This window comes from Tachypleus tridentatus, chromosome 3 (genome assembly GCF_004210375.1).
Source record: "Tachypleus tridentatus isolate NWPU-2018 chromosome 3, ASM421037v1, whole genome shotgun sequence".
NCBI lineage: Eukaryota > Metazoa > Arthropoda > Merostomata > Xiphosura > Limulidae > Tachypleus > Tachypleus tridentatus.
This window is the reverse complement of record NC_134827.1, coordinates 85,456,599-85,482,289: the sequence shown is the minus strand read 5'-3', so window position 1 is coordinate 85,482,289 and position 25,691 is coordinate 85,456,599. Positions and strand designations below refer to the sequence as shown.

Here is a 25,691-nt window from a genome sequence, read left to right as displayed (position 1 = left end):
CTTACTGATAATCTGCCAAATTTCATGAATATTCACTTCATTTAAAAGTAATAGAATGAAAACTATAACAAGCACAAAATGGTTACAAAGTTGGTCTCAATGACCAACCTGTATTGTAAAGGCTAACTGTATTTAGTTGATGGTATAGTGGCATTTCAAGAACATAGTGAAAGGTTGGAGTACATACTTGAGAATGAAACTTACTGTGTAGATCTCTAGACATTGTTTTGAACATCACATTAAGATGGTTAATACAATCAAGGTTATTCATGTCAAAATGAAGTTAAGAAAAACTGTTTCTTTCTTTTTTGCACTATGTCTGTACCTTATTTGAACAATACTTTAGTATTATTTGCCCCTTCCTTTTTTTTACTTAGTGATATCTTTGTATGGTAAGAAAACCACAGTGTTTAGTTAATCTGGCTGGTTTTACAAAAGTAGGCACTTGTGTGTAATCATGCCAAAATGCTTGATTTAATTTATTCTAGTAGTTATTGTAAGTCTTATTAAAAGAATACATACATCCTTCAGAAATTTATAAAAAAAAATTGTATTTCTCGTAGGCACTGGAACGGCATATGCATTTGTGGACTATGATGATCGAAGAGATGCTGAAGTAAGTCATTAAATAAAAATAGTCATGATGTTAAAGCAGTTATTGTATATGTGATAATTTGTATATGTGCAAAGCTGAAACTATGAAGTGTTGTAGGGGATGAGGGTGTTAAGATATTTGTAATAAGTCATAAAAATTAACTTGTAAGCAAAACTATGAGATATTGATACTTCAGTTATAAAACATCATAACCAGTGAATGTTATGCACAAAAATTGAATTTTTTTATGCCTTAAGTTTATAATCATATAAAATAAAGGCTATAGAATAAACCATTTTGCAAACTACTAACTTTTCATCTTAAGAGCAGGTTTCACATGCTTATTACCATTACTGTGTGATCACAGGCTAATTGATGTAACAAAACAAGTTTTACTCAGATAATTTGGAAAGTTTGTATTTTTTATTTCAATTAATTTTGCTAAAAATATATAATAAAGAAACAAAATTTAGCACCTCAGAACTGAGATGGTTTGCTCTCGGGCATTGATGTTCATTAACCATAACTTTTTCTGGAGTTGACTGTATAAAATATGATTCGAGCAGTTTTTAAATATGCATTGTAGAATGCAAAAAAATATCAATCACAAGAATGGATTATCCTTAATTCACTGATTTACTTGACTTTCTAACTAATGTATAAATAGGTTAAAACGTTCTGTTAGCTACTCAGAGTTTAACATTAGTGATCACAAACAAAGCATTTACTGCCAGCTGTTTACATGTGTCTGTTAAAAAAAAATCATCTGTACAATAAAAACTGATTCATGCATAAGGATACATACCATTACAGCTCACGTATCAAACTTTGAACACAAAAAGTATGTTGACTCCTTTCAAAAAACTTTTGAGCATAAACCCAGTATTTTCACAGATTACTGCAAAATCTTGTGAATCTTTATTATGTAGTACAGTACTATTGTATAATTTTTTGGGGCACACAGTACAGTATAAATTTGGCAAATGGTTGACCATTGATATCTTATTCTTTCCTTGTCTTGCTTGCTGGCCAACCAGCAGGAAAATGATTTAACATTTACCTTCTGGATAGTAAACATTCTGCACTTTTTAGAATCACAAACAGGTAAAGGAGTTGATCTCTAAGAAATACTCCTTGATTCACAAACTATACAAGACACTTCGACAGATAACTTGTTGGTAATCCGAGGTGATGTATTCATAAGTTTAGCCTTGATAATAGGGAGAGATTGTCACATGACACACTGTAAAATATGTACCATGTGGATATGGTTAGATCAAACTGTAAATAACATTGGCATCAAAGTGTAGTTAATAAATCAAATTTTAATACTATACAAGTTTTGAAATATTTCAATAAATTTTCAGTCGTGACTTTTCTTTATGCCATTAGGTACAATTCTTTCCTTTGAGTTCTACATTTTAAAAACCCTTCTATACCTGTGTGTACTTTTAACTTTATGGAATTTCACACTTATATTAGATTATTAATTTGTAAAGGCAGTTTTCTGTAAGTATTTCTATTTCTGTAGCAGAACTGTTTGTGTATGAGTTAGTCTCCACTTGTGTGTTTTAAACCTTGTATCTTATCAGTTACTTAATGTAACAGCCTTTTTATGTAGAAGAGTATTTGGTTACAGACATGTCCAGCACCTAATTACATGCAACTGTGTAACTGTCTTGAAAGACATGATAAGATGAGAGGGGTTTCTCGGGTGGGTTGGGTAAACTTGTTAACATTTCAGCCAATCCAGAAAGTATTTAGATCCAATTTTATATTCTTTCTTGCAATTATGTATATTTTGTTTCAAAGTTGAGACAAGACATTTGTGTGTTTCACAACCATGGTTTCTCTGGTAAAACCATCATTATGGAGTTTCACCAAGTACTGATGGGTTCAAGTATCAATTATACTTTGTTTCTGATTGTTTCAACACTGAATGCTGTATTTTTTTGTATTTCCTTTTCAAACTACAGCTTAGATAATATTTAAGTTATAAACTACATTTTGATGTCAATTTATTGACGGACATTGATAAATTATGAATATAAAATGTTTTAACAAGCATGCTGGCCCTGCTGGCATATCTCATTGAGTTTAATAGATTTGGAAAATTCAACATTTTAAAGAATTTTGAAGGTTTTATATCTTGCAAATCTTAAATACTTAAGCATTCTGAAAATTTCCTGGTATTTTTGGATAAAAATAATTATAATATTCATTATTAATTTCTATAATAGAGTATGTATTACGACTTTCTATAATCCATGTAGATAATTTCTAATCTTGTGTAAAAATATTGAACTCTGTATTACCATAATTCACTCACTATCAAAATTTGTGACACTATATGACAAAGCCATTGGAAAAGTCCTGGCATATTGAAAATAGTGTTGAATATAATGACAAAATGAATGCTAATCATAACAAAAAATTTGAAATTTCACGAAGATTTTAAGTGCATTTCTGTAACAAACCAAGGTCAACATCAAATCTCGAAAGAATACATCAGATGAAAAACAATGTTTCATAATAAATATTTAAAGGCACTGTTGGGCTCTAGCCTTTGATCAAGAATTAACTTTTCACTTAAATTATCAGTAATTCTTACATTTAATTAATTTACTTTAAATTATGATTTAAAATTAGAAATATAGTTCACTCTTGACGTGTAGTGTGACTTGCATTTTCTATTAGTATGTTTTAATAGCAGAAAAATATACTGAAATTTTATTTTAAATTTAAAGTGGTTGAACATAGCTACTACTTTTTGTAAGGTAAAGAGTATTTCAATTTTACATCATTTGAAACAAGGGTGATACCAGTATTTAAGAACAAAAGTATTATGATTCTTTTTCACTGAATGTTACTGCTCTTATACGGCATTAGTTTTGTTTTGATTTTGACTTCCTATAGAAGTTCAATATTGTACAGGTGAAATATGATAAAGCTCATGTCAGAGGTTCAACTTAAAAAACTGCCTCTATATTTATGATTTCATCAACAATATTTAACTTGTCTAAGTTGTTGTTGTGTTTAAATCTTGAGGAAAATGCTAGTCTCTTACCTCATGTGTATTAATTGTCATCATGTGGAAGAATTAACTTCAGGACACACTATTTTTGTGATGTTATTCTGATTACTAAACTTGCAGCAACATGCTGTTTTTTTCACTTGTGGACTCTGTCCCGATATCAAATGCTACTTTCATGCAGTTCTTAAATATTTAAGTGGTTAAGTAAGATACTTGCTTGTTATTTGTTATGTAACTGTATTTTAAACTCTTTGAAAAAATCTAATAGAGAAAGTGTTTTTTTTATTTTTCTGCTTTTTAGATTTTTATTTGGCCCTCTATGTCTGGAATTTTTGCTGTAGGTTTTACAATCTTGCATGACAGTACTGTTAATAGTTTTATTTTAACACCATAGTTTTCTATGGGGAGACTAAAAATCAGCTTCAGTTGCAATGTATCAAACACTAAGCTGGTTAGTCAGCTCAGTGTGGTAAGAAAAGCTCTTAGATATGGGGAAAGCTTTAATTTATTTATTTTTGGTGGGGAGACTGGGATTTTTGAAAATTATGGATTTGCACAAGGTTAAATGGGTTAACACAAATGCTATAATACCATTTAATGTCATATTTCAATGTGGATGACAGTAATGGGTATAATTTGTATTAATACAAAACTGTTTCATGTGTTAAAACTGTCAACTTGATGAATGTTGTGGATGATACATCTCTTGTTTCAGAGAAGAAACATATGTACTACAGATTACACATCCACATTGATTTGGGTTTGCCTTGTTCATAACAAGTTGCAGCTTGCTTTATAAATTTTATGAAAAGAATTTTTGCAGTTGCATTTGTTTGGAAAATGACTATTTTTTTTTTAGTTTTTTTTTTTTAAAGAGCTAATTCCAAATTTACCTTTAACTATAAATTGGATTAATAAGTCTACCAACATGACTGTTTATACCATGTTTTTATTATAGTAACTTCCAAATTTTATCCTAAGTCATTGTATATACATTTCTCAATATATAATAATAATTAGTTTTAATTGTTCTGATACTGTTCAAAAGTGGGAGAGCAGAAAGAGAGACGGGCTGAGTCCAATCTTTTCTGATGCACTCATCTGACCATGAAGTGCCCTGAACCAGTATTCCTAGTCAAGAGTGATTGACATGCCTTTATCCAATGAAAGTCATGACTAAGCCTTGTTCACCAAATTACCTTTGCGACCATGCTGTTTTGACCAAAGGGTTTGAATAGAGAAAGAAAGCCCCATCCTGAACCTTAAATAGAGTTCAGATAGAGCCACTAGATTGAAAATCACCACCAGTCCAGGCACACAACATTTTTCTCATACCTGTTGACTTGACTAGCCTTGCGTATGTGGTACTGTGCTTTAAACTTTTATAAACACTGTGGCTCCTTAAACTTGTACATTTAGTATGAGAACATAACTTAGTTGTTTGCTGTCATGTTCTTAAGAAAAGCATTCCTTTAAACCATTAAAATTTTAAGATAAGAATAATAACTGATAAAAGTACCCACTGAGTTTCTTTTTAAAATGTGCTTTTAAATTTCCTTTCCTTGTGGAGGAAATATGATTCCAGGTAGTAAGTACTTCAGTGAAAATGTTTAATGTTACTTTTTGGTACACATAGAAAGTGGATAATGTAACAAAATCTCAATGTATGCTCCTTAAGTAATTGCTATGTATATAGTAAATGTTAAAATCTTTAGAAAGTATATTTTCTCACACTCGGACAAAGTATTCAGAACCTATTGTACATATTCATTCCAAAGAATTTTTTGGGCACTAGTGTTACTTTTCAAGAGTAAGGAGGATATGGGTGTGGTTTTTGGCCAAAAAGTGGCAGAGGAAGTGTTGGTGACATATGCAACAAATTATTCATCCCATCCACAACTTGTATATTTATTTTTGTTTTATTGTCAAGGTACATGCATGTTTAATATTTCATAGTATTTTGACATTTTGCTGGTGAAATGGATATTAAATTTTAGTAGCCTTTGTAATTTACAGTAAAATTATTTCCAACAATGATCCACATGTACTTGAAATTAAATTGTCTTGGAAAACATTTACTGTTGTAGTTACCTTTTAGGATAATTTAATATCTTCACAGACTAATTTATTTATTTATATCCTGCTTATGTTTCAAAGGATGCTCTTAAGTATGAAAATGGGCGTGAAATTCGAGGTCAGAGTATTGTTGTGGAATGGGCCAGAGGGCCGTCTTATCGTCCATCTGTAAGTACTGACTTCTATAACTGATTTAATGCTAGTAATATATAAATGCTATTTAAATTACCTTTTGTTTTGCCATTTCAATTCTAGGCTTCATTTGTTTTTAAAAGCTCAGATTGTTAACACACAACATTGTTAGTTACAGGATTTTCATGAATATGTAGTAACAAATAATGTAAACAGAAATAACTTTAGCACTACAGTCAACCCCACTCATTATTCTGTGTTTCCCTATAAATTTTTTTTTGTTCCCCTTATGTAATGAGAAATTTCATCCAGTTTTCTGGTTTCTTTACAGTGAATATTATTAAATACAAAAGTTTAAAAATTACTAGGGAACATTATAAAAATAAGCCAGTAAATTTAAGCTTAACAGGTAGAAAGTAATATGTATCCAGTATACACATTGTAGATTATTCAGTTTACAAGTAATTATTGTGAAATTAACAAAAATGCTGCACTTTGCCTAAACAAGAAACATTATATTTTTAATCCTTAGATTTGGGCAGTAGTTCTGAGGTTATATTTCTTTGGTGGCATTATCATCAAATTAATAGTTGTCATTCTGTGTAAAATACACATGTCAGAAGTTATTATCTACAATAATAATATTCAGTTTTTGTTTGGCCTGAAAATAGGCTTGCATCTTACTATCTAAATGCACGTGTACACTCTTAATTTCAACAAGAATAACATTATAAGTATTATAGTGTTAAGTACAGTAAAATTTATCTCTATAAAATATATGCCATGCATAATAAAAGCTTGACTTATGTTAGCCTCAGACAAATGGCTTGGTGCAGATAGCCTAGTTGCTTTGCACCATAAAATGCCAAACCAACCAACCAATTGGACAAGTGGACATGTAGATTTTGATGTATGGAATTTGAAATATCTTGTGTTATTCTAAAAATCCTGTATTTAAAGAAATGCTCTTGTGGTAAAGGCACTAATGTGACTGCAGCTATTTTACGAGTGTCTGCTGGCACTTACTAAAGCCTTTCTCACAGTCTGTCATGGAAAGTGTTGCTAGTGGGAAAACTGAAAAAGCTTGGTAAGCATAAAGCTACTTTTTAAAGTTTCTTGTTTATGACAAAGATTAGTACAAAACATTATGACTGACATTTCATATACTGTCTTTTTTTTTCATAAATAACACTTTCCCACCTTCTTATGATCACTGCTACTACTGGAGTTATTCTGGGGTCTTATGGGGTAATAAAATATTATGAAATTTAATATTTTGTGCTAAAGTGGAATTAGCTTTTGAGTTGTGAAATTAAAGAATGAAAATATTTTTCAGTTATTGAAAACAAATGCTTTCCTACCATTTAAATACTTATTTGTATAACCCAAATAGTGTTTTGTTTTTTTTCTATCCAAAGCAGTATCAGCCTGGCATGGCCAGGTGGTTAAGGCATTTAACTCGTAATCTGAGGTTTGCAGGTTCAAATCCCTGTCACACCAAGCATTCTTGCCCTTTCAGCTATGGGGGCATTATGTGATGGTCAATCCCACTATTTGTTGGTAAAAGAGTAGCCTAAGAGTTGGTGGTGATAACTAGTTCTTCCCTTTAGCCTTACACTGCTAAATTAGGGATGGCTAGTGCAGATAGTCCTCATGTAGCTTTGCGTGAAATTCAAAACAAACCAAAGCAATATCCCTCAAAGAAAGACATTAACCCAGAAATTTTCACATTTCTTTCTAAGTGTTAATTAAAATGCCTATGGCATTTTTTACTCTGTAAGTGGTGGATATTTTTTAACACTACTGACTACATAAAGCAGCTACAATATCTTCTGTCAAGTGGATAAAAATTAATAACTTCTCCAATGTTAAAAGCCCTACTATATTAATATCCAACATGAATTATATAATAAACGTGATGTTAGAACATCATAATTTATATGAATGTGGAATACTTCTTCATGAAGAAAGCATCATCCAATATCAAAACTTTCTTTAGCTTTCACTTGAGCTTTATGTGTCTGTTACGTGGCTCTTAGAGCTCTCTTTTGTTTTGAAACCCCCACTCTCTTATGGTTTTGAGTTGTTTTGGTTTTTTTTTATCCAGCAATTTTTTTAATTTAAAAATCAAAGTGTTATAATTATGAATTTATTGCTTAGAGAATTGTAAACAATATTTAAAGTTATGTTTTTCTCATGCAGAAAGTATATAAATTAAAATTAGTTTGTGGTTTTCTTATAATTAAAACCATTTTCTATGGAGAAAAAACAACAGTCTCTAATGATATAAACACATTTCAGATTCATATGATGAAGTCGGGTGGAGGACGCTCACGTTCAGTAAGCAATTTTACGTGTGATCTTTTTAGTACCAGAAAGTTGGGTTTAGACTAGCTGGTATAATAAAATATAAAGAAAGATGAGCCAAATTGAGAGAATTAAGGCAGGATTAGACATTCTGTTTTCAGTTATTTCCAACAAACTATAACAAACATTTTAAGAAATGAAATTTGAAATTATACTTGATTTGATAGACATGACAGTTTTAGTTTTGATGGGTGTGTGTTGAATGTTTTTACGTAGTGAAAGTTACCAACCACCTCATGAAAAGTTATTATATGTAATGCCTTTCAATAAGGCTTAATGAATTTCTTTACTGATGAAGTAATTCACGAAATAAATATAATATGCTTTTATTATGAAGCATAATAAATATTTTTACATTGTATGTTCAGTGCATTGGAAAAGAGATGTGTAAAACAACAATATGTTGACGTTCTTTAAAAGGTAAATATATAGATATTTTCGATTGTTTATAATGCTAGAGAATGGTATCGAGAAACTTAGTTTTAAAATAACTGATTCACAACAGCAAATTATGTGTGCAAAGTGGCATGTTTGGAATTTTCTAATGGTGAAATCAACTCTGTTCGAATTACAGTAACACAAAAATTAGTTGTGAAAGTTGTTGAAAATTTATTTTGAAGGTTGCTTTTGGCTGCCATTATGAGAGATTATTCTGATTACATTGACATGCTTTGTGCAGATTCACGATTGGCTAAAATCTTTTGCTAGTTATAAAGTTGTTAATCTGCACTCTGCAGATCAAAACATTCATCCACTGGCCTAATAGAATTAAGTCTAATGATCTAAGCCCTTCCAAATTTTAATATTCCTTTGATTATTATACAATTTGTGTTCTCTTTTTGTTAATAAACTCTTTAATTTAACAATGTTAGAGGATAGCTTTGTAAACCAAACTGTATGGCCTTTAGTTTCCAACTTAAACAATCTTCTAATGTGTTGTCTGAACTGTAATTCTTATACAGTATACCCTCACCTGTTCGCGGTTCCCCATTCGCAGGTTAGGCTCTTAACCCTATCGCATCGTATGCCGGTATACCGGGCTAACGTCATAAAAACGAATGCTTGGTAAATCGGGTTTTTGTAGGTCATAGAGACTAAAAGCGCTTTTCGAGGGAATGTCTGTATTTACTCTCTCAAGCAGTTTTATCGATTGACGTCTTTATCGAACAATGGACTGAGCTGCTATTGGCTGACTGCCTCAGCTTCCCCCACAACGCAAACGGCAAAGCACAGCCGGTAACGCACTACACATGCACACACACACACACAGTGCTCGGTCCCGAGGAGGCTAGGAAATAGGTTTGAATTTAGCCAATGGCTGACAGCTTTAGTTTCTCCTTCTTGCTGATTGGCTGGATACGCGTGCTGCTAATCAGCTGTTTCTCTCTTTCATTCGCGCGTGAGTTTTCAACGTGGTTGTTTGGACTGTAAATTCAAGTGTTTATTTTACAATATTATTTACACCCTACAATGCCATTCAAACGCCCTACACCTCCAGCTTCTGGCAAGGAACCTAAGCTCAGAAAAGGTTATGACCCTGCATGAGAAGGTACAACTGCTTGATATGATAAAGGAAGGAAAAGGTTATGCTGCTGCAGGACACCATTATGGAGTGAATGAGAGCACCGTCGCGCTGCATAAAGAAAAATGAACAAGCAATCAGAGCTAGTGTAGATACAAATTTTTGTGGAAGTGCTAAGATGGTGAATGTTGTAAGAAACAAGGCAATCGTGAGGATGGAATCTGCCTTAGCATTGTGGATACAAGACTTGCGAAAGAAAAATATCCCTTTGGACACCAAGATCATTCAAAAGAAGGCATTGAAATTATATTCTCAATTCACTGAAGGACAACCAGGACCATCAACAGCAGCTGATGCCGAAGAATTTCATGCCAGCAAGGGTTGGTTCGATCGTTTCCTGAAACGTTACCAACTACGATTTGGAAAATCCCACAGAGAAGCTGCAGCAAAGTATCCTGAGGCCTTTACGAAACTCACTGAGGAGAAGGGATACAAGCCAGAGCAGGTCTTCAACATGGACGAGACTGGGTTGTTCTGGAAAAAAATGCCTTCCAGAACTTTCATCATGAAGGACGAACTGAAAGCCCCAGGATTCAAAGCACAAAAGGACAGAGTGACACTTATTATGTGTAGCAATGCTGCTGGCTGGATGATGAAACCTGGCCTCATTTATAAATCTGCAAAGCCCAGGGCTCTGAAGAACAAAAATAAAAACACTTTGCCAGTCTTCTGGATGCATAATTCCAAGGCCTGGATTACGAAGCTCCTGACATCCAACTGGTTTCATCAGTGTTTCATCCCTCAAGTGGTAGAATACCTTCGCAAAAAAGAACTCGAATTTCGAGTGTTGCTGATCATGGATAATGCTGGCGGTCACCCTGTGGATTTGTATCATGAGGGAGTCCAGATCCCAACACAACATCCCTCCTCCAGCCTATGGATCAAGGAGTGATTCGTGCCTTTAAGGCACTTTACACTGGCAACTGTCTTCAACAATTAGTTGATGAAATAGATGAGAATGAGGACTTCCAGTTGAAAGTGTACTGGCGCAATTTCACAACTGCATCGTGCCTGACAGTCATACACAAGGCACTTCGAGACATGAAAAAGAAACATTTAATGCATGTTGGAAAAATCTGTGGCCATAATGTTTTCATGATTACAAAGGGTTCTCACCGGATGAAATTCAACATGATGCTGTTAACAAGTCAGTTAAACTAGCAAAGTTAATCGGTGGTGAAGGCTTTGATGACATAACTTATGAAGAGTTCAATGACCTGATTAACGCCCACTCTCAGCCTCTAACGGACGAAGATTTGGCAGAGTTGACGAAATCTGCCAGTGAAGAAGAAACAGAGGGCCAGGAAGAACCATCACAAGAGGAAGAGGACAAGGGTCTAACTCTAGAATGGTTGGCTGAACTCATGTCAAAAGCAAAGGATTTGCAAGAGACTGCCAAGTCATGGGACCCTTACATGGTTCGTTCGCTGCAATTCTCAAATGCAATTAACTCTACCATGTCAACCTACAAAACTCTATTCATCACTATGAAAAAACAACGGAACCAGCTGCCAATAACCATGTTCCTAAAGAAGGTACCCAAAACGTCAAACCAAGCCACACCTGAAGAAAGTGCGACACCTCCTCCTGACTCTCCTGAAGAAATGGAGCTTTCTCCTTAAGTGCCTGCAGAGGAGGAGTAATTACCTAAAGTGCTGTAAAGCAGCAGCTAAGCTGTGCCATACTGTACATTAGTGTTATCATCATCATCGTATGGCACAGCAAATTTCATCATCATTTTTTCAATTATTATTGCAATACAGTAATATTTTTTTTATAAATGCATACACTGTATGTACAGTGCATATTTTTGTGACCGTGTATTAATAATGTCTAATTGCATATTATTACTGAATTGTACTGTACTGTATTATTATTACCTGAACTGTGCATACTGTATTTAACTGTCTAAGTTTGCCTTTAAATTTGTTCTACTTTCTGTCAATTCTAATACATGTGTTGTACGCATAGAAAATGACTTTACGGTACAGTAATACAGTATGGGTAACTATACTATGCGGTGTTAGTGTCTTCCTGTACTTACGTTTCTTTTTGATTAAAATATTGTTGCAGTACAAAATTAAAATGTGTTTACATTATCATTACTACATTGGTGAAATACATGACTGCATGCAATATTACTACATTATTACTGTATTAATGAGTAAGAGTGTCTTTAGAAAGTGTCTGGGAAGCAGTTTTTCGCTATTCATGCATAGATGTTTTAAAACTGCATCCAATATTCGCGGCGCTATTCGTAAGAACGTAACCCCCGCGAATAGCGAGGGAATACTGTAATGATTAGAATTCATCATTTTATCAAGTAGGATACCCTTATTTCATCTTGCATTTTGCAGTATGTATTTGTCAAAAATAGTAAAGTTTACACAATGGTATGTATCAGAATACTGCATATACTTAGATATGTAACATAGGTATAAACCTGTTGTTTATCTTTAAAAGACTTATGATCAATGTTACCACTGTCAACGTTCTGGACACTGGGCTCGTGACTGTCCCAAATTAGAACGTGACCGGTACTATCCCAGAAGACGTAGGTCAAGATCTCATTCTAGAAGGTAAGTGCACAAACTTTTAATTGTACATGTGTATGTGTGTGTTTTTGTTCTCTTATGTAAAATAAACTTGTTGGTTCAAAGCACCTAAAGATGCTAATATTTATTATAATAATACTCAGTTTCTGTCTGTCTATGTATTCTCTTTACTACTTACACTTCATTTCAACAAAAACAAGCTGTGACTGTTTTAGTAGATATTTTGTTAGGAAAACGTAAGTTTATTTATTGATACTATTAAGTATTGTAAAGTTTAGCCCTAACTAAACTGAAGCAAAAAACGTAAGTTACGGTGTAAATTAATCTCTTATTGAACATAGGCCTGTATTTAATAAAGGCTTAACTAACGTCAGACAAGTGGACTTAAAGAATGTGGTGTCTACAATTAAGTTCTTGATGAAACTTTGTAGAATGGACAGCAACTGCCTGTTGTGGAGACACGAGTGTAGAGGACAACGTTTTGAAAGTCTTCCGCCTTTCATTTTTAAGTCAGTGTGTGTGTGTAGGTGTTGTCGGTCTTTTATAGTATCCTGGTAGATTTTGGAGAGAGTGTTATGATTGGTTGGATTATTACTGTTTCTGACTGGAGGAGAGATTTCCTGTAGATTCAACCAATGGCTGTCATAGGTTACTTGCATCTAATCTAGAATCTCTGTTTTGCGAAGGTTTAATATGTTAAATAAAATTGTTTTTTGATTTTTCTTGTGTTCCAGAATTTTTTTATGTCAATGATTCTAGTTTTCTGTGCCCAGTTGATGTGGCATGCTCTGCAATGGCTCAGTTTTGTGTTTCCATGAGCCTTGTACTCTCTTTATGTTCTTTTATTCTTGTTGTGAGTTTTCTTCTCATTTCTCCAAAGTATGTATCATTGCAGGAACACAGGATTTCACAGATAATGTTTTTGAGATTCTTTTTGATAGGTCACTTTTTTTTTTTCACCAGAATGGACCTTAAGGTATTGTAGGATTTCCACCGGACTTCTATATTGAATTTTATTTTGGCTATGCATTTACGTTTTTCGCTGAAATGTAGGTATGATAGGTAAATGGTGGTAGCGGTGGTAACTTTCTAATCTTTTCATTCTGTCATGGTCTTCAAGGAGTTTTTGATGAAGGAAGAGGTGTAACCATTCTGTTTAAAACTCTACAATCTTTAGGCATTCTACTTCGATGGATGTCTTATTACAAATGTTTTTCGCTCTCTTGTTTAGTCATTGGATTATAAAAAAAATAAGAGAATCTCAAAAAAAAATCATCTATGAAATCCCGTGTTCCTGCAACGATACGTACATTGGAGAAATGGGAAGAAAACTCACAACAAGAATAAAAGAACATTAAAGATAGTACAAAACTCACGAAAACAAAATTCAGCCATTGCAGAGCACGTCACGTCAACTAGGCACAGAATAAATTGGTAGAAAAATAGAATCATTGACACAGACAAATTCTGGAAGACAAGAAAAATCAAACAATCATTTTATGTTAAGATATTAAACCTTCATTAAACAGAGATTCCAGATTAGAGGTGAGTAACCTGTGCTGCCATTGGTTGAATCTACAGGAAATCTCTCTTCCAATCAGAAACAGTAATAATCCATCCAATTATAACATGCTCTCCAAAATCCACCAGAACACTATAATAGACCGACAACACCTACACACACATTGACCTGAAGATGAAAGGCGGAAGACTTTTGAAACATCGTGTCTTCACTACAGGCAGTTGCCGTCCATTCTACAAAATTTCATCATGAATACTCTGCCTAAACAATCTATCAAAGAATTAAGTTATTGTGAGTTTAAAAGAAGTGCAGTTGCAGTAAAGATATACTAATTTGACTGTGGATGGTTTGTTGGGTCTTCTCTAATATTACTTGCAATACAAAGAAAAAAAAATCAGTTTGTATGTTCTGTATGTTTGTTTTTACTTTCTATTATACTTCACTGAAATTGCTAACCCTCACCAGTATGAACACACTTTTTGCTTTTGTTTTAAATTTTTGAAGGACCTCTTGAATGATTCTGGTAATGATTTTTATGTAAGCTTTATTTTATCCCACTCTATTGCTAACTGCAGTCAAATGTTATATTTTAATGAAATTAATACTACCTTTTTTTTATCTGAATGTTTCAGTTGTGAAAACTTTTCATGTAAATTTTAATTCAGTAGTTTCATTTTATGGTTCATTACAAGCAGTTTATTCATCTGTTAAAAAACCAACAACATCATAGTTAGAACACATTAATGGATTCTCATATTAGCAGCATGATGGCTCACCCTTGGACTGTGCACTGCATCGGTCGTAACCATGCAGCACATCTTTTGTGGACAGCTATCTGACTAGAATTTCCCTCATTACTATTCACATTAATATCACTCTGAATAATAATAAATTGGTGTGCATGCAAATCTTATTACTGAAGTATTAATTAAGATTGACGAAAATACGTGTAATTTTTAGAATCTAACACAAACACGTTAATCTGTTAAGTTTAATATCGTAAAGATCGGCATTATAATAAAGATTAATTAAGATTAACGTCCAAAATTCGTGTAATTTTTAGAATCTAACACAAACACATTAATCTGTTAAGTTTAATATCGTAAAGATCGGCATTTGAAACACTTGACAAAATACAAAATTAAAGCTGATAGCCATAGTGAACAGCTTTAATTTTGTATTTTGAAAATGTACACTAATATTTTTATGCACAACAACAGAAATGGCCAATAGCTGATAATGTAATTTTTCTTTATTCTGGTGCCAAGTTCATAGCCTACTGATATATAGTATATTTTTTGTATAAACTTTTGGTGTAAGAATACTGTATGGTAATTAGTTATTAGAAGTGTTTCACCTTCTGTTGTTAAGGGAAAGAAGCTACAGTCGATCAAGGAGTAGAGACAATCGATCTCGACGTAGGTCTCGCAGCCGTAGTGGAGAAAACAGTAAAAGATATCGCAGTAAAACAAGGAGTCGAACTCCTTCTCACTCTAGATCAAATTCTAGGTGAGTATTAACTCATTTTGTTAGTAGTATGTGGTTGCTTCAAACAATAAATAGTTAACTCTACAAATAGCTTAAATATACTGATGTGACTGAGTTTTTGGAATGAAACTAGGTTGGCTTAAATTAGAAGCAGTTTGAACTATCTTTAATTTTGAATATCCATCTTTAGATGTTATCACTGATATTTAGTGATATATCTAAATTTCTCACATTTATACTGCCTAATTTAGTCCATTTTCCCAGGGGCCTGGTATGGCCAGATGGTAAGGATGGTCGATTTGCAATGGGAAGGAAGTAAGTTTTGAAGCTTCCATCCTATTCAGTATGCTCGCCTTTTTGGCCATAGGGACATTATAAAGTGATGGTCAGTCCCACTATTTGTTGGTAAAAAGAGTAACCCAAGACTTTGAAATGTCAGGTGATGACTTTCTAGTTTTTCACTACTAAATTATGGATGGTTGGTGCATATAGTCCTTGTGGAGCTTGGTGCAAAATTCAAACCAAATTAAAATAAAACCTTTTTTCCAATGTAGTGTACTACATGCATCAGGAAGTTTTACAATAATTAAGTATGTACCAATTGCAATGGTAGGTGACTTATGGTTTGCAAAGTATCATTGAATTTTCTAAACAGTTTATTTCAATACTTGAAATCCTGTTAAAAGTCCTTGAAAGTCTAAATGGCAGCAATCTTCAATATTTCATTCATCTAAGTTTTTATAAAACCATTCTGTTAAGTAATACTTGTACAAGTTGAAATACAATGATTTGACAACACTGAGCAGTAAGAGGTTTTGAAATGTGTACCTCTACTTGCAAGCAAACAGATGTCATATGACTATTTTTGAAAATTGTAAAATAAATCTTAAGACATGTTTCAGGATAAGAGTGGTCATTTCATATCTTTCTAATTTTTATCTTCAGCTTAAACATTTCAAAATAATGTTTGTAGCTTGACTTCCTCATTTATTGTATAAAGTTTGCTAAAAAAATAATAAAAGTGAAATAAGAATTAAGACATAACAATATAATATAAAGTGTGATATAAACCTAAACACCTTGTAATTGTTATCTCTTTTGGACTCCATATTCTAATTAATTTAGGGACAATTTTGGCCTTCATGAAATGAACAGGACTGTGGATAAAGTGTTGTGATATGAGTTATTAACATATATCTATATTCTTGTTGTTGCTTAAAGATAGTAAACTAATATAATTCTGAAAGTAATTTGTAATTTTAAATGCAGTTGTTATACTTTCTATTGTCTAACAACTATAATGGCACTCTTTATAAAGAATAGGATTTTTAAAAACAATTATTGTTTTAAATATTGTTTAATATCAGTACGTATTATGCAATAAATCTTGAAGGCTAAACTGCACACACTGAAAGGAAATGATTTTATTGGCATATAATTTTTTCCAATTTCTTGAAAAGAGTTCTTTGTTTAGGTGACATTTTAGCAGTAAACTGAGAAAATATTTAAAAATAATAAAACACAATAGTGTTGGGGGGAGATATACAGCACTGCTCATACTTGTTATATAACAACATCGGTATCGTTTTAGTAGCAATATGAATATGAATGTTTTTTTGTCTGGCTGGCTAGTTGAGATAATATATTCATTAAATATTTGGTTTTGATTACATGCTAGTGGAGTTTTTAACTCTGGTCAAAACAGATTATTTGGGAATAAGTTGCAAGACTTTATAATTGTTTAGTAAATACAATTTTGAAAATATAAAAGTATATTTAGGGAATAGTAAATGACAAAGTATTGAAATAGAAACCTACAACCCAAGCACTTTGGTTATAAGATTTGTATTTCACCTGTCATTCTTGAACCTATGTGTTTCTTTAACATCATGACGAAGTGTTTGTCTCAGTAAATCATGTTTTAGAATTTCTTATAATTGTAATCTGGTTGTGTAATCTCATCCCAGCTACTCCTGCTTAAGTGCGTTTTTTGTGACTTGTGTGCTGCTATTATCACTAGAACATTTTATGTGACATTAATTCACATGACAATTTCCAAGTTTACTACTAATATATACAGTAAATTAGTTTCAACAGTGACAAAATAAGGTTTTTGTTTTACTTTTTATATGAAGACACCCTTTTTGTAAGTGTAGTAATTAATCACCTTTACTCATTTAGCATGCTTGTTTGCCTTTGATTGACTGTGCTATTCTTTTTGTACCTCTATAAACAGTAAACTACTCAGCTTTAGAAATTCTAGGCGAGGAAACTGTAATCTAATAGTTTACTATTTTACACTTTCGTATAATGATGTGTAAACACACAAAGTCAAATAAATTGTAAATTACTCTTAGTTTAGCTTACATTTTAACTTTTTTTCATCCTTTTGTTTAATTATAAAGAAACATTTTCTGTTTCTTAATTATTGAGAGGGAAGGGGGCTAACTTTCTGTCAGGTTGGTGCTTATTGTTCATTTGATTTTTGTTTTCTGTTAGATAAAACTTCTACAGTGATTTAAAATTAGTGTCTCATAGAGTCTTCAGTTTAGAAATGTGGTTTGTTTTACAGGGAGCAAGATGGCGAGAAACGAAATAATAGCGAACGTGATTACCGCAGTAAGAGTCGTTCTCCCAGTAAAAGCCATTCACCATCACCTGAAAATAATAGAGAGAAAAGTCCAAGTCCAAGTGAAGAAAACAGTCAAGAGGACAAGAAGGTAGGACAATGATAATCATTGTTTGGTGATACAAAGATAATGGATAAACCACAGGAATTACAAAGTTTTATTTATTTCTTAAGTTTTGTGGTTATTTTAAAAGAAATGTACATATACAACTGAATATTTTTGTTTTTAAAATAAGATTTTCATGGGTTATTTGTTCTTGAAAATAAAAGTAAACTGTTTCTTTTAACAATTTTTTGACTTTAGGCAAGTTATAGATGATGTCTGTCTCTCTTACTGGTGGAAATCTTGAAGGATTCCAAATAATTTAAATTTCTGTGCTTTTGTGTTCTTAGCCTAGTTCCTGTTACTTTTCTGGAGTTTTCTTGTCTTCTAGCAGGTCTGCATGGTAGCTGTAATGCGACTGTAATCCAGGTCGCTGGTTCAAGGCCAGCTAAACATGCTCGCCCTCCCAGCTGTGGGGGTGTATAATGTGACGGTCAATCCCACTATTCGTTGGTAAAAGAGTAGCCCAAGAGTTTGAGATGGGTGGTGATGACTAGCTTCCTTCCCTCTAGTCTTATACTGCTAAATTAGGGACGGCTAGCACAGATAGCCCTCAAGTAGCTTTGTGCGAAATTCCAAAAACAAACAAACAAATTTGTCTTGTAGCAGAGAGAATAATCCAGATATCATTAGTTGAAATAATATAAAATATTTGATTTTATTAGTCAAGAAATATTAAAAGAATAATTTAAAATGAATTATTTTAAATATCTATAATTTATGAGTAATTTTGTATCTGCTTGTTTTCATTTATACTTTTGTAAATTAGGTTTTAGTATAAAGATACAATTGTATTAACTACATTTCTCTTGGTTTATTGATGTGTGGTGTTTATAAATGTATATAATATATGCAGATGTTGAATATTATATTAAAATAATTTTGAATATGCAAAGCATCAAGTAATGTGACAGCTACACCTGATGTAATGTTGTTGTATAATGACAGGTACCAGAACTACATTTTTAGATTGTTTGATATTCTGTACTTGTCACTTCCTTAAGAATTGGCCAGGCATGGCCAGATGGTTAAGGCACTCCACTCGTAATCCGAGGGTTGGAGGTTCAAATCCCCATCACACCAAACATGCTCGCCCTTTCAGCTGTGGAGTCATTATGATGTGACGGCCAATCCCACTATTTATTGGTAAAAGAGTAGCTCAAGAGTTGGTGGTGGGTGGTAATGACTAGCTGCCTTCCCTCTAGTTTAACAGGGACAGCTAGTGCAGATAGCCCTCATAAGCAAACAAGCAATCTTTGAGAATTAATTGTTCAGAGCAATCCAGTAAATCTCTGATTTTGTATTGATTCACTAAAAAGAAACTGAAATTATCATTATAAATGTTTAAGTACACGATAATCAGATAGTGATTTTTACGTGATAAAGCATTAAAAATACAGAATTTATCACAGCGTGATAATTTTAAAACAGCAATTTAATTTCTCAACAAATACTTGGGTATTTTACTTTCATATCTGTTATAAATGGATGAATTTGTTTGAAATAACTAAACTGAGAGTTTTTAAAGTTTGTAGTGCAAAGTGGAAAGTTGTATTCATTATTTAAAAAAAGATAAATAAAACACAACTTATTACTCCAGAAAACATTTTTGGTTTCACTTAAGCCAGTGTTTTGTTGTTATAGTTTCATCAAAAAACACATGACACTTATCTGATTTAGTCTTAGACAAAACAAAAATAATTTAACAAGTGTCTTGTTTGACCCGATGAAGCCATAAGGCCAAAACATTGGCTTAAATAAAACCAGTTATGTTTCTTGAAGCAATACGTCGTGTTTTACTTACCTATTTAACAATTAACATGAATTGGTTTATGAACTTAAATATTTTCTTTTCTTAATATGACACCTACTGATGTTAATCTTTGTTGTGTATTTTTAACAGCTGTTCAAAACAGAAAATATTTCTGTATTGTGATAAGTAATATGAAAACTATGCATATTAAACATCTATCCAATGTTGAAGTACTATAAAAGATAATTATTTTCTGTCAGTTTATTTAATAGGAAATGTCTGACATAAATGAAAATCCTACAGTTCATTTTTTTTTTTTTTTTTTGTGTACGCATGTATATCGGGATTCCCACAGGTCCTGGAAAATTTGGAAAGGTTATTTTCAAGTCATGGAAAGCCATTTATTTGAACAAAAAAAGTCGGTGCATATTATCAAAAACATCAGTAACATTTAGTGCTAATCTCTTCAAACAAAGCTGAAACCAAAATGTCGTGATGTGATATTTTCCTATTGCATTTGGCTAATCAAATCCATCATACCTTTATTTAGTTTCTGAATTAAAGTGAGGCAATTATTTGTGAACCACAAGATTCCCTTAAGCTGATGAATCAGCAATAAGCTTGTATAGGACAGTTGCATTCACTGCTTTGTCAGACTTGTTTTGCTGTGCAATGTTCAAAATGTATGAAAATTGTTATAATGCATGAAAAGAACCATTTGCAATTCTGGAACTCCTGGTATCATACGATAATAATTTTAATCCTGTTTTTGGATTATTTTTACATTATGCCAAGGAAGTGTCAATTTCAGGAGAACTGGAAACAGAATGAACTCTGTAGAACGTGGCTTGAGCCAATGCCTACATTATATACACATGCACGTTGCAGCATAAGAAAAACGACTTTCAGCCTTGGGAACATGGGTGAACCTGCCATTAACTTGCACATGGATAGGGAAAAGCATAAAAACAACATGATTCACATGAACAGCAATCTACACATTAGTCATTCTTAAGTAAGCATGCATGTGCTGATGTAACAGGACATTTCATCTGCAGATGTACTTAGAGGCAAAATTATTTGGGCTGTAAAATATGCAACATCCCACTTTATCTACAATAGTTGTAATAATATTTCTGAAACATTTAAATAAGTGTTTCCTGATATCAGTGTAGCTCAAAAACTCGCAGAGGTGAAGACAAGTGTGCCTATGGTGTTTTCTTTGGACTTGGTCCATATTTTGGTTATCATCTGGCTACATGCTTGAAACAAGTGAATAAAATTGTACTCATGTTTGAATCTCACAACTGCAGCTTGAATAAGGAACAAGTTGCCATTAATGTTAGATACTGGGATTCTGTTGATGATTGCATTGTATTACATTATCTCTGCTTTCATTGGTCATGGAAAGGTTAAGGATCTGCTGCCTATGTTATTGGAATCCATTTCAAACATTGAAATGAAGAAAATTATCCAACTTTTCATGGCTGGACCAGCATGTGTTCCTTACTGTGTGATAAAGTGAAGGAGTTTGAGACTGCATCACATGAACTAATAAACATTGGAAGCTGTAACCTTCATACAGTTCATAACTCCTTTAAAAATGGTTGTGAAAACACAGTTTGGTGCAGCTAAACTAGTTAAATCCATATACTGGTTATTCAAAGATAGTCCAGCCTGAAGAGATGACCACATCACTATTACTGGATTATCAGCCTTCCCACTTCAGTTTTATGGCCACCATTGGCTGAAGAACAGACCTGCTGCTGCAAAAGCTATTGAGATATGGCCAACTGTAATTAAATAAATTAAAGCTGTGCAAGGAAAGAAGAATGAACATTCTAGCTATTCATATCTTACTGTCAAAGAGGCAGTATCAGATAAGTTTACCATGGTTCGATTGGCATTATTTGAGACCATAGAGAGTACTATGACACCATTTCTAGAGATACTTCAAAGTTCACGTCCTCTGGTACCATTTCTCTGTGGTTACCTCAAACCAAAGTATCAAGAAATTGATGAAATGATTAATTAAAAATGACATTTTACACACAACTAGCTGAAGTGTTACAAAACTCCTGAAAATGGATGTACAAGACTTTAGCAATCATGTCAATTACAAGATTGATCTTGGGTTTAAATCTCAGTCTATATTGCAAAACATGCAGGATGTTTCAGAGTTTTTAGTCATGCAGGTCTGTATGAAATGTAAAGAATTTTTGTACATTGTTGTGAAACATTTAATTGAGAAAACACCAATCATCTTTACATTTGCACAATATTTAAACTGTCTCAACTCTAACAAAATCGTTCATAAGCCAGGTGTTTGCAAACATCATTTCAAAATTCTGTTGGAAAAGCTGATTGAACTACAGGCATCTGGATGAAAAAAGTGAAATTTCCAAGATAAAAGACTGCAACTTTATAGACAGTGTAAAAACCTTGCATAGTTCTGACCATTTATTATTTTAAAGATTATGATCCACTGAAAAATGAGTCAGTGGATATGTAAGGAAAATAAGCTTGGGTCAGAGTTCAACAGCTTGAGAAGTTTTTAATCTTTTACTAATTATATCTCTTGGATAAGCCAGTGTAGAGAGGGGAGGGTTTTTCATAAATAAATACATTTACTAATTATATCTCTTGGATAAGCCAGTGTAGAGAGGGGAGGGTTTTTCATAAATAAATACATTTACTAATTATATCTCTTGGATAAGCCAGTGTAGAGAGGGGAGGGTTTTTCATAAATAAATACATTTACTAATTATATCTCTTGGATAAGCCAGTGTAGAGAGGGGAGGGTTTTTCATTAATAAATACATTTAGTAATTATATCTCTTGGATAAGCCAGTGTAGAGAGGGGAGGGTTTTTCATTAATAAATACATTTAGTTGAGAATATGTGAGACGTTTCTCTAGTTGCTCAGAGAAAAAATATAGAACATTGATTTGATTTGTTGTGTATCTAGTTTCAAAGTAACACCATCTATCCCAGAGAGTCCAGCAGCAACCTGACAGAAGTACATGCAGTATTTAGAAGATAAAAAAAAAAAAAAAAAGATTCAAGTGCTACCTTTGACCCAAAAACGGAAAGCCATTGAGGATCAACTACGTGAAACTAAAGCTAAAAGAGCATAGACTACAAGATGTAACTGCCTTGATAGACCATGCTGACCAAAAATCTATAATGGCAGAATCCAGTTGGAAACTAAAATCATTAATTGTAGAATCTAATGTACTAAGACAGGCAACAACTAAAAAGAAATGTATAATCTGTACATGTTAATAAAAAAAAACATAGAAAGAACTGAAAAACAAAAGTTTGTTAAATCCAGTCTGTCTCAATGTTATGGCAATGATCTGAGAGTGTCTTTGGGTGCAAAATAATGACTGATGTTACTGTTTGACTCTGAAGCTTGTAAATATGAATTCTATCTGCAATTTGGAAAAACAACTGAAAATTGAATAAAAATATCAATTAATATTGAATTTAGTAATTTGAGGTGAATGTTTTAAATAACAATTACTATGTGAATGTCAGACATTGAGTTGATGTGCTGTTGCTTAGTAGGTATTGACTTAATTTGAGGTTCTAATTTGATATTGATGTTAATTTGTCTTGAAGAATTTAGGCTTAAATGTACATATCATAGAGTGTTTTGAATGTTTTTATTATATGTGTTTGAGGTATATAAAAAGTCATTGATGAATAGATAGACAAATCATTGAATATGGTAGAAGAAAGTCATGGGATATAGTCCACTTCTGTGTGCAGGAATCTTGTATATGTACTTGTATCTAATATTATGTTATTGGAATCGTTTTTCCAGGTAAGTAACAGGGGCGAGGAAAAAGAAGAAAACGACTGGAACAGCAGAGACGAGAGCCGTTCTAGAAGTAGAAGCCGCAGTGCTAGCAAGTCTCCAATTGTTAGTCAGAATGGGAGCATTGACCGAGACCACAGTGATGGTGATGTTGGAAATGAACATCTTGACAGACAGAGCTCGTCTCATTAACAGTTAAAACCAGTTGCCCCTGTTTTTTTGGGTTTTTTTTTATTTTTTCTCACACTCAATGTTATCAGTGTTATCTTCATTTATTGGTTTACACCTATGGAGGACTGTCTTGTTCTCGTTTAAACTAGTGGTTTGTGCATAGTTATCATAAGCTTAACTTCATACCGGAAACATAATACAATAAATTAGACATTGTCGTAAACTGTGTTTGACTTGAAAGATGTAAATTCATTTCTATGGCTAACCAAGAGTTCTACAAGATATTGGTATTAGTGGTACCCAGTACAAAGAATCCAGTACTTTGATGGCTTAAATTTAAAACAAATTGGTAAGGATTATGGTAAATGAGAGCTAATGGTAAAAGTGTTAGAAATATCTGTAGAAGGGTGATAATTAAGAACTTCTGAAATCAAAGATTATAAACAGGAGTACTTATAAGTATGCAATAAATCCTTGAATGGATCGTGAATTATCTCTCTAGCCCATTTAAGAACAAGACTGTGTGGCTTTAATTGCTGCTGTTGTAATTTTTCTGTTTTTTAAAACACACACACACACACACAACAAAAATCATTAGAATATTGAACTTTAGTATGCATTCACTGGTCATCTTTTTTTTGTGTTACATTGAAGGTAGACCCGACTATATCGTTAGTGATACTTGGTTCAGATGTGTTAAATAAAATTATTGTTATTTTGTCTCACAGCACGTTATTTTGTATACTGTTTTTACTAGTGTGTAGATCTCTAACTCATTCATTATATGAGATGTCATTTGAGTATGAGACGTCTCTTATTTTATGAACTTTTATAACTGTGTTGATAAGCCTGTATAAAATCAAAACGTGAAAATGCACTCGCATAAAATGAGTTTGTTTTTTTTAATTTGGCTATTAGGATTTGATTTTATTGAAATAGTAAAGAAAATATTTTTACTCGTGTACAAACTGTTTTTTAAGGTTATCAAAAAGAAACTATTTTTTTTACTTGCTATGGTTTCTGTAAAAGTAAATTACTACAAAAAGTAAACTTAGTTTATCTTGTTTCAGTTAATTCCTTCAGGGGATGTGAGGAGTGAAATAACACGACTAATTGATAGTTAGGAATAATAGTTCACGTGAGAAAAATATACAACAAAGCTATGATATCACCAAACTTTGTACTGTACGGTAACGTGGTTTCACTCTAAGATTAATTAATTAATTAATTAAAAAAAAAAGATAAGCGCCATCTTAATGGCCATTTAATACACGAGGTTCAGATCACACGAGCTATGAAACTTGCAATTATTACCAGTAGACTAAATAAAAATGTTAAGTCACTATAAAAATAATATATAATCTTACCCTGTTGTTGCATTTAAATTTGTAACGATACTCTAGAAGATTTGCGTGTAAGTTGAACGTAACACATACGAATCTCGTTACCGATAATCAGTTTGTTTTTAAAATCGCAAAGTTTTAATTGATACAACTTTCTAAAACAACTGCTGAAAGCCAATATGTTAAGGGCAGGATTCGTACACACCTTAAACTCTTTAGATTTTTTATTAATCCGCTTCAGGATCTAAACCCTTAAAATATGTTAAATGTCTTGTCCTTGAAAATTAACGGAACTAATTAGCGTTTGAATTTAACTAGATTCACTATACATATTTTGAAAGCTATGTTATGATAAAACTTCGTTTTGCAACACGTGCGACAGACAAGACCAGTTTTATCTTTACCATTTGATTTGCAAATCATAATTGTTAATTGAGACGAATATTGATCGCCAGTACTGAAAGTCTGTTTTATCGAATTTTTTTTGTGAAAAACGGCTAGTCAGTTTGGTTTATTGA

General features: G+C 32.6%; 1 protein-coding gene across 1 annotated transcript in view; it reads left to right on the top strand.

Moving 5' to 3' along the window:
- The window catches only part of LOC143247392 (uncharacterized), a 28,686-nt gene extending 4,129 nt beyond the window's left edge, over positions 1–24,557 (top strand). The window contains exons 2-8 of the mRNA XM_076495391.1: positions 564–616; positions 5,787–5,873; positions 8,139–8,177; positions 12,250–12,365; positions 15,235–15,372; positions 17,924–18,071; positions 23,666–24,557. Of these exons, the coding sequence (XP_076351506.1) occupies positions 564–616; positions 5,787–5,873; positions 8,139–8,177; positions 12,250–12,365; positions 15,235–15,372; positions 17,924–18,071; positions 23,666–23,851 (767 nt within the window). The 3' untranslated portion in view covers positions 23,852–24,557. The remainder of the gene's footprint in view (positions 1–563; positions 617–5,786; positions 5,874–8,138; positions 8,178–12,249; positions 12,366–15,234; positions 15,373–17,923; positions 18,072–23,665) is intronic.
- The last annotated feature ends 1,134 nt before the right edge of the window (positions 24,558–25,691 follow it).